The sequence below is a fragment of the Stegastes partitus genome, unplaced genomic scaffold, assembly GCF_000690725.1.
Source record: "Stegastes partitus isolate 25-593 unplaced genomic scaffold, Stegastes_partitus-1.0.2 Scaffold746, whole genome shotgun sequence".
In the NCBI taxonomy this organism is placed as follows: Eukaryota; Metazoa; Chordata; class Actinopteri; family Pomacentridae; genus Stegastes; species Stegastes partitus.
In genome coordinates, this window is record NW_007578477.1 from 308,034 (window position 1) to 324,551 (window position 16,518).

The following is a 16,518-nucleotide window of genomic DNA, read 5'->3' on the forward strand; positions in this document are numbered from 1 at the left end:
GAGACCCGCGGCAGGTAAGAACGCCAAACGTTTTCCTCTGTTTCACTTCATTCTGCTGTGAAAATGTTCACCTAATGTTTCACCTTTAGAATAACTTTTATTATCTGTAACTCTATGAGCTGTTGATTGAAAAAAACCAAAAAAACCTGCTAGAAAACCTGCTCGTCTTGCTTCTCTGTATTGTTTTAATATTATAAGGTGTTATATTTATACTTCGTTATTTTTAGCGTCATTATATTAATATTATTTTTAAAAATATTTTAGTTTAACTATCATCAGTTTATTTTAATTGTTTGTTTTTTAAAATTATTTTTATTTATCTTATTATCTTAACTTCCCATTTTGCCTTATGTCAAGCTTGATTCATAAAATAACAAAAAAATAAATTAAAAAAACGCTCGCTCATAAGGAATCCTCAAACGTGGCTGATTTTTATGCATATTTTTGTATTTTTTTCCACCACTTGTGTTAAATTATTTAGTTAACTTTAGCTCTATTAGTCAGGCCGGTCTTCTTAAATGATATCACTGAAGGCTTTTAAAATATACTGTAGTCGGGTCATTTTCTATTTTATATCTTTTTTTCTTTTTGCTGCGTTTTAATCCTTAATATTTAAATTGGTCTTTAAAATATTTTATTCAGGTTACTCTCTATTATTATGAATTATATTGTAGCATTTTGTTTTGTAATTTGCTCCTTCATCGGGTTTTAATCCTTAATATTTGAATTAATCTGGTAGATTCATATAAACAGGGAACACTTTAGGGTCTTGGCGTCGATATTTAAACTTAATTTAACTGCCAGTTTTCTAATTCTACTGGAAAGAAAAGTCAGTTTGGTACAAAAATCCCAAATAAATAACGTTGACTTTTGTTGGTATATTCTCTAAATAACTGAGCTCAGTGGAGTTTATTTGCTTATTTCTTGGTAAATGTGGAAAGCGTTCCTCTTCAACCCTTCAGAGCGTCTTTATCCAGCGTCTGTTGACATCGTTCTACTGGATGTAAATACTGTCGTCTGAACCCGGTTAGTCGCTGCATGTTCTGGACTCTATCTGGAGCGATTAGCAATAGACGTTGCACAATTCCCGTTGACTTTGAACTCCGGTCGTCGTGGAGACGGGCCTTCTTCAGGAGCCTGGTGTTGCGTAATGATTCCTGATGTGGTGGATCTTGAGGATCTTGAGGATCTCTTCCCTCCGTTTCCAGGCCCTGCACCATGGACTTCATCCTGCAGCTGCTGTTCAGCCCGCTGCCCACGCCGGCCATCGTCTCCCTGCTGGCTCTGGCTGCGGCGACCCTGTTTTACCTCAACTCTCGGCCCAGTCCGGTCCGGAGCCCCACCGACCTCAACTGCCAAACTCTGGGCATCAAGGTAAACACCGCCGAGGCGACCACAGGTGTTAGTGATGGAAGTTAGTTTAGATGCAACTAATAAAAGAGCAGTTTTATGGAGGTTCAAAGCTACGACGAGGTTTTTCTCGATGAAAGGCGACTGGACGTCTCTTTGAGGTTCTTCTTGGCGACGTCCTGTTGCGTCCTACTGAAGCTCCTAGGCTTACTATGACCTGGATGACTGAGAATCTAGAGAAATCGCTGCCGTTTGACCTCCTCAGGATGGTGCCAGGAAGACCGCTCTGATGCAGGACAACAACAACCTGATTTCGTACGCCTACGAAGAGGCCAAGACGCTCTACGAGGTCTTTCAGAGGGGCGTGAGGGTTTCAGGTAATAAAAACACTGGTTACCGTCACTAATTGGCAGCTTTTAAAGCATGGACTGTTCATAAGGAGATAAAAATGACGTTTTTTGAACGACAGAAAGCAAAGGGAGGTTATTTTTAATACGTTTCTTGACAAAAGTTTGTGTTTTTAGTTTTGCATTTTGTCAAAACTATCAATAACATTAATATATTAACTTGAATGGAAGGAAAACATCTTCTGCTATGTTGTGTCAAAACACCAGCTTAGTAGCTTCCACTCAACACATTTTATGCTTCTTCATCTGCTTGACTTATCTCTTAAGCTAACGATTACTATCCAACCATCTCCTTTGTCTTGGTTTCCAGATATAAGATCTAATTCTCAGCACATCCATTCGTAGAATCACTAACTCTGCTGGTTTGGAGGCAGAGTTTTGGTGGTTCTGGCTGCTCCAAATACCGACTTTCTCCAAAAATGAGTTAAGATTTGCCATTTACAGCAGCCACAGCCTTGATTTATGGAAAACTTTAAGCCTTAATGCAGTTTAAACAAGTGAGTTATATGAAACCTCTGTACAGTGTCCATGAATGTAAAAATTGACTATAGAGACCAAAGCTGTTTCTGTACAAGGCTGTTTACTTCATGCCGTAAACGTGGAGCTCTGTGGGGGTTGACTCACCTTCAGAGGTCATTTGAGGAACTGCAGTTTTTAACTTAGTTGTTCTGCTTGGTCCTGATGCCACCAGCCTCTGTTTGGATGTGAATTTAATTTGCACGTCACAGGCATGAATTAACACAAAGAGAAAACTCTGTGAGTAGAACACAGAATGTTGGCTTTAGCGTTTGTTTGGTTGTTTACATTTTCACATCTTCTAGATGACTGTCGATGGTGTTGGTTGCTTTTGTCACAGACGAGATTCAGGCTTAAAATATTCCGATTTTAAGCTTAGATTTGATTTTTTTTTTCCCCACAACACAGACGAGGGGTCAAAGACCGTCGGAAAGCTGAAAATCCACTTGTTTTCCTGTTTTTTTAAGTTTGGGTTCTAAAAAATTAAGACATTTTTAAAAATTTAGTCGTTGGGTCGACGCCACCTCCTTCAGTAGAACCCGTTGGAGCGCTGAAGTCGACCAAACAGATGTTGTGAGATGTTAACTCAGAACTGGAGGCCATGGAGCCCTGGAGTTTGACCTTTTTATGGAGGAGCTGCTCCAACTCGCTGCTGAAGACTGACCTTCTGCTCTTTGGCCCATATTTCCGTTGGAGTTGACACCCTGACTTCATGTTTATTGGGCTCTAACCTTGAACTCCCATTATCTTATTGTGTTCCTTGGTTCAGATTTGTCATTTGATGGTGTTTTATTGTCTCCTGCATCACAGCTTTTATTTCTAACTCGGCTTCATGAACACATTTGACAGATGACGGCGCTGAACTCAAGCCGATGACCTAAAACTGATATTTTCATCATTTAAATAATAAAAGTGCAGCACATTTATGACACCTTCAAATCCTTTTATTCGTATTTATATCTCTGTGTGTTTTATCGATGGACAACCTCCTGTAGCACAGATTTATTTAACATTTGACTTTTGACATATTTGGACCAACAAACACTTAAAAATAACACAAATCAGTCACGTTCAAACCTTTTTAATTGCTATTTTTCTTTCTTTTTTAAAGTGTTTTGTTGCCTCCTACAGCACAGAATTAACTCTAATTTTTAACCATACTTTATAAATAAATGTGACTTTTTGACATCTTTGGACAAGCAGACATTGTGTTATGTTTGAAATAACACCATAAAGATAAATGAGCGAACACAGTCAGTCGGTGAACGACGATATGATGGTTTAAAATCTTCTTTTTCTTGTTCTATTGTTTTTATTTAATAATGTCTTTTATTCCGTGGGTTTTATTGTGTTTGTGGCCTGCAGTTTTAAATATTTGGTTCAACCCTGTTTTTAAATTTGATCTAAATGTACTTCTGTGGTTCTCCATGACTACAAGCGTTGGTTGTTTGTGTTCCCAGGTAACGGACCTTGTCTGGGCCACAGGAAACCAGGAAAACCGTACCAGTGGCTCAAGTACCGACAGGTGAACCAGCAGCAGCGTCTTTAAACTGACTTTAAACGTGAATACCAGCTGATTCTAACTCCTCTCTGCATCCTTAAAGGTGTCGGACCGGGCCGAGCATCTGGGATCAGCGCTCCTCCACCGGGGCCTGAAGCCAAACTCGGACTCTTTCATCGGCATCTTTGCTCAGAACCGACCTGAGGTGAGTGTTTGGTTTGGTGCAGATGATTTCCGGTGGAGGTTGTGGTGTTGTAGCTGTGCTGTGTGTCTGCTCAGTGGATCATCAGCGAGCTGGCGTGCTACACCTTCTCCATGGTGGCGGTTCCTCTGTACGACACTCTGGGTCCGGACGCGCTCGTCTTCATTATCGACCGAGGTAATTGGAGCTTCTCTTCTTCTAATGCTGCTAATGACCGAGTCCAGGAGCTCGCTGATCCCCGCTGGGACCTGCTGGCTTTAATCTCCTCTCACGTATTTATCGACCTGAACCGACCTGAGCTTCGGTTTGCGTCGGATCACTTCTGTAGAGAGAAAACGACGACTGTAGAAACCCTCTGAACCCAGATTCTCTGATCACATCCTCACCTCGATGGAAACAGAACAGCTTAGCAAAGTTTTATTGCATAAACTTTAAAAAGAAAGGGAAAAAAACAACAATTGTATTCATGTCAACACTTTTCCAACAGATGTTACCAACACTGGACAAAACAAAAAGAAGCTCCACACAATATAGATATTTAACTATTTCCATTTTCACAGCCTTAAACTCTGCTCTGCTCATCAGCTCTATAAAGATGTCTCACCAACAACTGGCTGCTCTGTTCACTGGTTCTGAGCCGTGCTGCATTTATTTTTTAGTTTTTATGACCCTCTCAGTCTCTAGTTTTACTTCCTGTCTGCTCTGTGGAAACACTGCCTGCAGTTCAAATGATGACATGAGTCCCTGAATCATTTTTTTGTTGTAGTTTTTGGTGCAGGCGGTTTATTGTTTACTGTTTAAATCAGAGGGGAAAAAGATAAGCAGGACTTTAATTTTACTTTTTAAAAAAATGTATTTTCCCAACGCAGCTACACATCACAGAACAATTAGCTCAAGAGCAGCCGGAAAGTTTAAAATCCAACTTTTTTTTTTTCTGCTTTTACAGTTTCTTGCTCTGAATGATGTCAATTGACGGATTTTATTTAATTTTATTTTATTTCCCCAGAAGTCATTATTTAGTTCCTTCTCTGTCTCTACAGGGAGGAGTGGGTCGCTGAGATGTTAAGGTTGGATATTTTGGGATGCCACTGTTTTAAAAACAAAACCACAACACTGTATTCTACTTATTTACAATGTACACATAATTAAACATTTAGTAATATTTAAAAAAACAGCAACAAAAAAACCCTGGAGTCAACATATCCAGCATGTGTACCAGTGTTCCCAGGTGTTACCAACAACTATGAAATAAAATGCTGGCTCCAAATGCTACAGGTAATTAGCTATTTAGATTTTAAAAGCGACCAGTAGATTAATGTGATTCTGATTAAATGTCATGATTTTAAGTTTAGATTTGGTGAAATGTTCTGACGGAACGACACATAAAGTCAGTCATAGTTTTATTTTCCCCTCAAGTGAACACACCTTTAAACCAGTGGAGGGTTTTGGGTTCAGACGGTTAAATGCTGCTGCTTTTGTCTCATTCTTCCTGTTTTTATTCCCTGAATATGAACTCACAGATCAGAAACTTTATCATTTAAACACAACTCTTCCGTCTGTTTCCCCGTTAATCCAGCTCAAGTCTTCCTGTTCTTTCAGCCGACATCTCCACGGTGATTTGCGACAACCAGAACAAAGCGGAGACGCTGCTGCAGAACCGGGAGAACGGCCAAACGCCGGTCCTCAAAACCATCGTCATCATGGACGCCTTCGGCTCCGAGCTGGTCGACCGAGGGGCCAAGTGTGGCGTCGACATCGTGTCCATGCAGGACATGGAGGTAAAGCGCCGTCGCTGGTGTTCATGAGCTGCAGAGCAAACGGTGGGTTTTCTGCTGATGCTGGACGTGACTGAGAGCAGCTTTTGTTTTGTCCTGCAGGCTCTGGGGAAAAGCAACCTGCACAAGCCTGTTGTAAGTTCCTGATGAAGTCACAGAATGAAACTCTGGTGATAAGAAGCTGCCCGTCGTTCTGATGGAATGATTTTATTTGTTCAACAGCCACCAAAACCAGAAGACATCAGCATCATCTGCTTCACCAGCGGGACCACAGGTGATGATTCAGCAGATTTATTTCATCGTGTCGGTTTATAAATCCTAAAAGAATCAAAGAAAACAAGCAATTTCACTAAAAACAATGATTGGCTCCAGTATACAGCATTGTGCAGATTATTGGTAGTAGTTTATGTTTGAGCTTCACAGATTCTTACTAAAATGGATTTATTTGAAAATGCACTCGTCTTGTATTCTACATGTCCTGGCCTGGCAGCGTGAAAAGTCACTTTGTGTATCTTATGTGGCGTCGTGACCCCTGAACACTGACCTTTATATGTTTTTTTAATGCAGTAAAATGATGTGAAAAGCTTAAAAATCACAGACATGACACAAGAGATGTGCCCGAAAAGATCTTTTACTTTATTCTTGATTCTTTATTTGGATCCCCATTAGCTTCCACAAGGTGGTTGCTTGTCCTTCTGGGGTCCGTTCACAACACAACAGTAAAAATACATCAATTTAAAATCACAGAATATCAGTGAGACAACATAATTTCATATCAACCCAAAGTTAAGACAAGAAAAGTTTTGAAAAAAAAAAAAAATCTCACAGCACAGAGGAAAGAAAATAAAAATGTTCCCGAACTGCCGTGACAACGTTTACATGTGATTACGACATAAAAATCACAACAAGTGCATTTCATTGAAGTTTTGTGTTGGATTTTTCTAAATTTTTAAAACCATGAATTTAAATTTTCTGGGGTTTATTAACTGAAGTCAATGTGTTCCTGCAGAACATCATATTAATGCTGTTACTGCTGCATAAAGACAGATGTGTTCTGCTGCCCAGCCTTCAATAAGCGGACATCTGGGGCAATTTTAATCATTTTAAGAAACAACAACGTCGACTTTTTCCACTTAAAAATACAGATTTAATGAGTAGAATCTTGTTACGTGTATTTAACTGCATTTTATGAACCGTTTATGCTTTTATTAGACTGTTTGTCGGTTTATATATACATATATATAGTTAGATTTGCATGAAAAACACCTTCAGACAAATGGGCTGCAGATGGAAAAGTAACTCTGAACACTGGTGAATGTACACTGTCCTTTTTTAAATAAATAAACTGAACTGAAAGCAAATCACATTGAAAAAGAAGCACAATAATGCATCAGTTCTTACAATTTGCTGCATAAAAATCTGCTGAAATCATTTGTACATTTCCAAACGACACTCACATTTTGTTTTGTTTTTTTTATTCACTTTGGTCTCATTTTTTTAAAGTAGTTGTTGTGGCTCATCTGCTTCATTTTTTACTGATAATTATCAAGAATCCAGGCAAATTATTAATCGTCCGCCAGTTGTTTGGGAGCAAATTTAAAATCATGAGCAGAAATTGAATTTGTGAGTCTTTTAAAGGTTGAATATTTTTGATTTCTTTGTCAGGAAACCCCAAAGGAGCCATATTGACGCACGAGAACGTCGTCTCCAATGCTGCCGGCGTCCTCAAATGCATTGAGGTTTGTGTGGTTTTTAAACTGGATCCTGTTCCTGTTTTTGAAACATCTGAAATCCTTTAACGGATCTTCTGTTGGCTCCCCAGGCGTCCCTCGTCCCAAACACCCAGGACGTCAGCATCTCCTTCCTGCCTTTGGCGCACGTGTTTGAGAGAGTCGTGCAGGTGACGTCCAGCTGGGATCGGGTGGTTCAGGGTCTTTGTGAGGTTGTGCGTCTTTGGTGACTTGTTGTGTTGCGTTGTGCAGACGGTGGTGTACGGATGTGGAGCCAGGGTGGGGTTCTTCCAGGGCGACATCCGGCTGCTGCCGGACGACATGAAGACCCTTCAGCCCACCATCTTCCCGGTCGTTCCTCGACTCCTCAACCGGGTCTACGACAGAGTGAGAGATCCGATTCCTGCTCTCACCGCCAACCAAAGAGCTTCTGGTTTCGATTTTCTGTTCATTTTTTTGTGTGTGTCCAGGTTCAGAGCGGCGCCGCGACGCCTTTCAAGAAATGGCTGCTGAACTTTGCAGTGGAGAGAAAGTACGCAGAGGTGAAGGACGGCATCATCAGGAAGAACAGCATCTGGGACAAACTCATCTTCCACAAAGTCCAGGTGGAGTTTCAGTCTTAACCAACACACTGCATGTTGTAGAAACACTTTCATTAAAGGCTGAAAGGTTTGGTTTTGGCTGCAGGAGTCTGTGGGAGGTCGCGTTCGGATGATGGTGACGGGAGCAGCACCGGTATCTCCGTCTGTTCTCAACTTCCTCAGAGCCGCTCTGGGTTGCCAGGTAAGAAAAAATCCTCCCAGTGCAGAACCTCACAGGTTCTTCTGAATCCAGGTGACCCCCAGATTCATTCATATTGGAGCCAACTTTGGATTTATGGTGAATTTTTAATCCACCAACTGGTTTCTTCTGGCTGGAAACAAACAAATAATGACTGTGAGATGGAATTTCAACTCTTCTATGGATATTTTTGTATGTTTACTAAAAATGCGACATCCAAAATTATTCATACGACTGGAAACTGACGGTTTTAGACCGTTTCTACCATGTTCTAGAGTGTTCTAGTACACTGTGGTAGATCTGTACTTGGTTACTTGGACATCATGGGTAAAACCACAAAACTTTGTGAGTTGCTATAGTTGCACGTTTTGGCTGCACATGAGAGCGTAAAAAACGACGAAGTCAAGTCAAAGTGTTTTCAAGGTTTCAGTGGCACAACTAGATGGATATATGGATACTTTCTGCGTCTCCTCTGGGAAATTCAAGGTGTCCAGCAGCTCACACATGGTGCATTTAAGACAAATAAGGAAACCACAGTGCAAACGAACGTGCTGGTCGAAGACAAAAGGTGCAAAGCTTACTGGTTTTTACAGTAAAGGTGCAAAATTGCAGGTATATACGATTGGGTTCTTGGTGAACTCAAATTATTGGGTTCCACACTGTGAAGAATCTCAAAGGGCTGGTAGGAAGACAGAAGTGACCCAATAAGAATCCAGGAAACCAACATCATCCTGATGAATGTGAGCAGTTCTGGTAGCAACATGTCAACCAGACCCTGAACAACGATGGACTCCATGAAGACCAACGAGGACTAAACTTCTACAAGACGCAGAAGAAAGCTGCTGATCATCAGTTCTGTGGATCGGATGAAAATCAAAGAAAGGAGAAGTTTTAAACCCCAAGAACTCCATCGACACGGTCAAACATGGAGAAAATGTGATGCTTTGGAGGAGTTATTCAGCCTCGTCAAAGTACAACAGCGTCATGAGACATTCGGATTGTGGAGGAAAGCCTCAGACAGTCTGCAGGAACACGTCCAACAAGATCTGAAACTTTTAACCAAAGTGTTGAAGAACTGGTGAAGAGGAAACAAGATGGAGATGTTGGAGTCCAGAATCTGTGGAGGAACCTGAACATTTAGGGCCCGTTTACACGTAGCAAAAACGGTGATATTTCAATGTGTTTGGGTCTTTGGTTTACACGAAGCTACAAGCCAGTGAAAACGATCATATCGGAAAACTCCGGCCAAAGTGGAGATTTGGAAAAACTCTGTCTTTATGTTTGCACGCAGAGTTTGACGTCACAGTGAGCGACTAAAGCGTCATCAGCGTCACATGTGTGCGACCATGTTTACAGTTCGGCTGCTGTGATAGAAATCAAGTGTTTTACTCGTTTTATACTCTAACACCACATTCAGGAGCAGCTCCACTTCCCTGTCGATCCAAACAAACAACTCTCACGCCGTTATCGTTGAAGTAACAGGAAGTCAATCGTGCCATTTGTTGTTGTGTTTTTCCAGGAGTCTGATTGGCTAGCATGGCTTTCTCGTTACACTGCCCCCTGTGGGTTTGGCAGCTCATAGCAGCTCTTAACAACGCGTTTATGTGGGTTTGTGTAAACGAAGATTTTTTAAAAATGGTCTGTGTGAACAATGTTATTTTTGAAAACGTAGATCCGTTTTTGTGAATACCAGCTACGTGTAAACGTGGCCTTAACCTTAAAAAGCTGCAGATCATCGCAAAGAGGAACAAAATCCCAGTAAAGACATGAAGAAAGACTGTTGGTGATCGTAAGAACTGTAGAGGGACCATAAGAACAGTTCAAATGGGTCATTAACATCTCCAACACAACGGCTAAAGGTGTCTTTTTTTCTCCAGAAGAATCCTCTCTGAACCACTTTTAATCAACATTTTTCCATGTTCATCAATAATTTGGGGTTTAACTGTAGAAACATGCAATTAAATGATGTTTATTTGACCTTTAGGGGTTATACGTGCTCACCTCGCCAGAATTATCCCTTAAAACTAGATTCAGTTCACTAAATGAAGGATTTCCTGGGTTCTAAGTTGCATTTCTGGTTTCTGAAGCAGCCGTGTACAACGCTGTGCTCTCTGAGGGGCAACAAAAGGACCCAGATCCAGTTTTAATGCTTGTGTCTGTAGAGGGAAGCTTGATGTTGCTCTGGTTTCACTGGTTCTCGTAGATCTTCGAGGCGTACGGTCAGACAGAGTGTACCGCCGGCTGCACCTTCACGATGCCTGGAGACGCCACCTCAGGTACGCACCGGCCTCCTCACCGGTCACAGGGCTTTTATTGAGAAACTATGCAGATGATTCAGGAGAAACTTTAACGGCACAGTTTGTCCTCGAAATGCCCTGAAAGGATCTTTATTTCTTTCCTTCAGGTCACGTCGGGGTGCCTCTGCCGTGCAACTTTGTCAAGCTGGTGGACGTTGAAGAAATGAACTACTTTGCTTCAAACGGCGAAGGAGAGGTGAGTTCATGAAAAGTCTGGGTGGAGTTTAAATTCTGCAGGACTGACTGATGCTCAGTGGAACCAGAATAGACAGGAATCAAACATGTGACTGGAGATTCGGTGGGACTAAAGTAAATAAAAAGGAATGAATCCACTTGGAAATCTGGATTTACAACACCGTGTTGTTGTTGTTGTTGTATGTTGGTAAAGTTTCCCGAGTGGTGGAAGAACTCATCTGACTGATACTTAAGTAGAAGCACCAGCAGTTAAAAAATACTTTATTACTGTGTCCAAATTCATATTTAAGTAGTACAAAAAGTATCAGCATTGGCATATATGGTTAAATAAAAGCATTTATTAAGGAGACTGGCTCGTTTCAGATTAATGTCTTAATGGTATATTAACGGATTTTAATTATTACTGCGTTAATGTGTTTTAATGTTTAAAACTGAAGCAGATTTTGCGTCAAGATCCAAAACTCTTCACCTTCATGTAAAAACAAGGCGTCGCTTTGGGGTTTTCCAACAGAAATACATCAAGATTTATTAATTATTCATGTTTTTTAAATTATAAATCCGAATCTACGGCATAATTAAAGCTATCGAATAAATGTCGGGGGATGAAAAGTGCAGTAACTGTAGAATAAAGTCAGAGAAAATGGAAATACTCGAAGTGTCGAGTGCCAAAACCTATCTACAGTACTTAAGGAAATGTATTTACACCACTGGTTTCCCTTTTGTGTTGAAATAAAATGTATTTAATGGTCTACTGATGTCATTTTCTGTCACTGTTTCATGTTTCTTCTTTGTCCAGGTCTGCATTAAAGGCAGAAACGTGTTCAAAGGATACCTGAAGGACTCCGAGAAAACCGCCGAGGCTCTGGACGGAGACGGTTGGCTTCACACCGGAGACATCGGGAAGTGGCTTCCGGTAAGAAACCTTCCCCAGAACACGTAAATCATTTAAAGGTTTATTCTTGAACACAGACGGAACAAACAGAACCACAGACTCTCCTGGACGAAACCCTTTAGGTTCAGTGTTTGAGTAAAAACGCGATGAAGCGTTTTAGCGTCTCTGAAACTCATCGTTTTTAATCTTTCGTAAACTGATGTTGCTGCAGTTCGGACATTTCTCAGAAGTTCTTTACCAAAAAAAGAAAGGCCACAAATGCTTCATAAGACACTGAATTACACAAATAATGAGAACTCAAACAAGAAGAAAAACAAGATCTCAAACCAGCAAGTATTCATCAAAGCACCTTCCAGTAAAAGTAACCTAATGAGTGTAAATACTGGGTTTAAGACCACATGGTGTCATCTTACTGGAGTATTTTACATATTAAAGGCACTGAAATCCTACAGACGTTCTATGAAATTCTACTTTTCATTTGCTTGTTGAGTTAATTGAGATGTTTGATTGCCTTTTGAAGATCTCGTCCAAACAAGTACGACTCTTTATGGAGCTAGAAACCTTTTATCTCCACGTTTCTGCTCCTTCATACGTCTCCACAGTTTACAGGCACATGTTGTGCTTTTTACTCCACTAGACTTATTCAATGACTTTAGTTTAATAAAACAAAATCTAATAAACAAATTAAGATACTTTATTATAGATGAAGATGAATCTTTAAGTAGTTAAACCACATGAGTCACAATCCAGTGATTTAATAATCCACTTTATTGTGAAACGGGCCTTTCTGCGTATCCACTACTTTGACTTTTGGTACTTTCACTATATTTTGATGCTAATACTTAAATGCTAATAGATTTAAATGAGTCTTAGGAGTATTGCTACACTGTGGTGTTTGTGGTACTTTTACTTCAGATCTGATATCACCTACAGTCTTTATGCTAAGCTAAGCTAACCTGCTGCTAACTGTAGCTTCATATTTGAGGGTCATGAATCCTCTCAAACAGCCGTCAGAACAAAACCCACTCGATCTTATCACATTTATCTGCTCACTTCAAGCTTCATAATGCTGATTTTGCAGCACATTGATCCCTCTTATTTACACTTTTTTTTTCCCCCCTGCGTCAGAGCGGAGTTCTGAAGATCATCGACCGTAAGAAGAACATCTTCAAGCTGGCTCAGGGGGAGTACATCGCTCCGGAGAAGATCGAGAACGTCTACGTACGCAGCGGACCGGTGGCCCAGGTGTTCGTCCACGGAGACAGTCTGCAGGTACCGACAGCGTCTTTACGTCGTGTGTTTTTGGACGGGAAACGGAGTAAACTGTGATAATCGGAACGCTTCCCTCTGCAGTCCTGCCTGGTTGGCGTCGTGGTTCCCGACCCCGAAGTCCTGCCGGGTTTCGCCAAAGACCTCGGCTGCCACGGCTCCATCGAAGAACTCTGCAAGAAAACAGTAATACTTCTGATTCCTACAGAAATGTGCAAAACAAACTGACTTTGGGCCGTTTTGTTTTCTGTTGAAGCTCCGGCAAAGAAATACGTGAAGGAAACATGATCATTAACGCTCACAAAGCTCACGTCTGCAAATCAGATTTAATTATACTGCAGCAGTCCTGAGATGTTTGCTGAAAACTCCTTAGCTAGAGATGTTTCTAACGGCTGATTTGTTGTTTTTTTGTTTGTTTGCAGGAAGTTAAGAAGGCCATTCTTACAGAAATAACCAAACTGGGAAGGGAAGCTGGACTCAAGTCCTTCGAGCAGGTAAAGACTCCTCCTGAAAGTCTTCGGTGACTCAGCAGCACCTCCTCGCTTCCAGTTCAACCGTTTAAACCTCAAAACCTGAAATGCACGTAACCAAAGTTGCTGTAGCGGCAAAAACTGGAGGAGTTGTTGGATTTTCAACTTTCTGAGGGTCCTCGAATGCATCTTGATGTGCTGTTATGTCGGGAAACTTCAACTCTACGGTTAAAATCTCAATATTTCTTGGTAAACACTTCATTCTACATGTTTCGTTCAAAAAGTCACCGGGAAAAAAAAAATACAAAAATGCACCAAAATTGACTTCTCGTCTCAGTTGAGAAGCCGTTACTGACTCAGCTGATGGTTAAACAGAACACAATCTGACTTCTCGGCTGAACTGCAGGCGGTGTTTCCACAGACAGATAAGAGACACGTAGGAAAGCAAATTTAAGAGACTGAGAGGAAACAAAACACACCGGACGGATCAACAAAACAAATGCAGCTCAGAAACAGTGAGCAGAGGAGCAAGTTGTTGAAGACACACTCCTGGTGAAACATCTTTCTACAGCCAAACGTATGAAAGCTGTTCACAGGAACTTCAGTGACAAAATGACTTGAACTTGACCGAAAATGATTGAAAGAATTGTATAAAATGGATTAAAATGTTGTCCAAGAAGAAATAAAACTTACTAGAAATGATCACAAGAGGAAAATAAGACCTACTGGATCAATAAATAAATGCAGCATGGCTCAGAACCAGTGAACAGAGGAGCCAGTTGTTGGAAGATCCATTCAGCTGATGGTGGAACATCTGTCAGATGGGCAGTTTGTAGAGGTTTAAAACTGTAAATAGTTTAATATCGACAGCACGTAGAGCCACTGTTTTTATTCCAATGAGGGTAACAGCTGAGGGCACTGAGGGAAAAATCTGCTTTTTTCCACATTTTTATGGAATTATAACTTTAGAATATTACACAGAATATATTTGCACTCGCTCTCCTTCTAGTCCTGGTTGATCTGTTTCTAAAGAGGTTCAGGATTTTATGTTGCAGAGAAACATGAGTCTACAGCGAGTAAAAATGCAACAGGAGCTAAAAAGGCAAAAAGAAATTCATCAAATCAAGCAAATGTCGTTTTTTCCCTCCGTAGGTTTCTGAACATCTGCTCTGTTAGAACTGAGTCTCATCAATGTTTAAGAGTCACTTTACTTCAGTGACATCCGAATCAATGTTTCCTGCTGCTGCACGTTTTACCATTCGCCCTCTAGTGGTTAAAATGTGCATTACTTCACACTTCCTCCCATTTACAGTCGTCCTCAACTGTATTCGTCTCCTTCCATTAAAGAAGAGGCAGAAGTCACAACAGTCACTCAAATAACCAGAAACTGAAAATAATAATAATAAATAAAAATTTGCTAAAATATAATTTTGTGAAATAAGACATTGCTTTTGAATTGTGGTTGAAAATTTTTTTTTAAAAAAACAAAAAAACCCCGAAAACTGTCCTGGACAAATGAGAGCACTTTGCTGATGAGCAGTGAAATCTAAACACCTGTCAACAGGTGCAGAAGTCTGATGGAGAGTTAAAGAAAACGCCTGATGATGGCAGTGATTGGCTCAAAGGGTTGTTCAACTACGTATTAGTTTATGGGTCCCATCATGCTGGGTGCTTGTTGTTTTGTTTTTTTGAACCACAATTCAAAATCAAAATCATGAATTTCATAATTTTTTTTTATTTATTATTACTTTTGTCAATTTCAACTTATTTCAGTGACTGAAGCTGTTTGTTTCCGTTTTTAATGGGAGGCTATGAATACATCTGAGGACGACTGTACACCCAAAGTCTGATTGTCTTTTCCTAAGAGGACGAGAGGAAGTCAAACACTGGTTAAACTGGGCCTATAATGGTCTCTTGTTGTTCCCTCGTTGCTCTGGTGCAGGTGAAGGACGTCTACCTCCACCCGGACATGTTCTCCATCGAGAACGGCCTGTTGACTCCGACGCTGAAGGCCAAGAGAGCCGAACTCAAAGCTCTGTTCCAGCCGCAGATCGACAAGCTTTACGCCAGCATCCAGTAAACACAATAAACCCACAGCAGCTCATCCACGGTGGTCTTTGTGTGTGTTTTCTTTCCTGCAGCCTCCTTCCTCCACGGTAGAACAGTTGGAAATATCTTGGTGATTGGTTGCATCCTGACGGACTGAATCATCCTCTAGAGTTCTGCTGTACTTCACAAATACTTCAACTTGCTGCAGTATTCACTCTATTGTGCTGCGTATTCAAACCAGAATCCTGCAGTCGTTTAGTTTTGCATCGAGAAGATGGAGCGAGGAAGCACCTGTGCACCCTCTGGTTAATCTCCATGATTAAAACGCTGTCGGGTCTTAGCTGTGATATTTATGTCAGTTATGTTCTGTCATTTATACCATCGTAGAGTCTATATTATATTAGCTAGGTTAATCTCCATTATGAATACATCTGTAGGGCCTTCATATGGATTATAGTCGGGTAAAATAGTACTTTTATAGCATTTGTGTTGGGTTTCAATCCCTAACATGGAAATAAGTCAAATACAATCACACCATAAACGACACTGTAGGGTTTTAATACGTGTTAGAGCTGAACAAAGGCATATTTTATATTGTTTTTGCTGGTTTTTAGTCTTTAATATGTCAATTGTTCAGGCAAAATAACTCGACGGGGTTTTCAGCACAATATTTACCCTTATTGGATTAATTAATAGCAACAGTTGTAATCTTTGGTGACTAATAATAAAAACAAATTACTTTTATCTCTTCAAGATGCATTTTAGGAACAAACTCCCCTGAGATGATGCACAAAGATTTATTTCCGAGTCTTGGGTAGGACGATGGAGGAGACAATGAGGCTTAAAGAAAACTCAGTGCCAATTAAAACTCAACACTTCGGCAGTTAAAATGTAAGTATTCATATTTAAAGTGACTCAGATTGTCCAAAATGATGAAAATGGTTCAAAATATGTCCAAAGTGATGTTAGCTTCTCAAAATTATTAAAAAAATGGGTCTCAAATGGCTTGAAATTTGTCTAAAAATGCTGAAAAAGGCTCAAAGTGTTTCTAAAGTGACTTCAACTTGTCAGAAATATTGAAAATA

At 40.5% G+C, this 16,518-nt stretch overlaps 1 protein-coding gene across 2 annotated transcripts; it reads left to right on the forward strand.

Moving 5' to 3' along the window:
* acsl5 (acyl-CoA synthetase long chain family member 5) lies at positions 1 to 15,464 on the forward strand. 2 transcript variants are annotated; one of them, XM_008291504.1, is made up of 21 exons: positions 1 to 14; positions 1,209 to 1,374; positions 1,616 to 1,727; positions 3,734 to 3,798; positions 3,878 to 3,979; positions 4,054 to 4,153; positions 5,576 to 5,754; positions 5,854 to 5,886; positions 5,974 to 6,025; positions 7,417 to 7,490; positions 7,574 to 7,651; positions 7,734 to 7,868; positions 7,952 to 8,086; positions 8,169 to 8,264; positions 10,465 to 10,537; positions 10,666 to 10,754; positions 11,550 to 11,666; positions 12,774 to 12,917; positions 12,999 to 13,100; positions 13,337 to 13,408; positions 15,327 to 15,464. In XM_008291504.1, exons 2-21 carry the CDS (start codon positions 1,219 to 1,221, stop codon positions 15,462 to 15,464), a joined length of 2,052 nt encoding a protein of 683 aa, XP_008289726.1. In that variant the 5' UTR covers positions 1 to 14; positions 1,209 to 1,218. The 2 variants fall into 2 exon arrangements, with proteins under 2 accessions (XP_008289726.1, XP_008289727.1); XM_008291505.1 differs by lacking the exons at positions 1 to 14; positions 1,209 to 1,374; positions 3,878 to 3,979 and having other exon boundaries at positions 1,625 to 1,727.
* Positions 15,465 to 16,518: the final 1,054 nt, after the last annotated feature.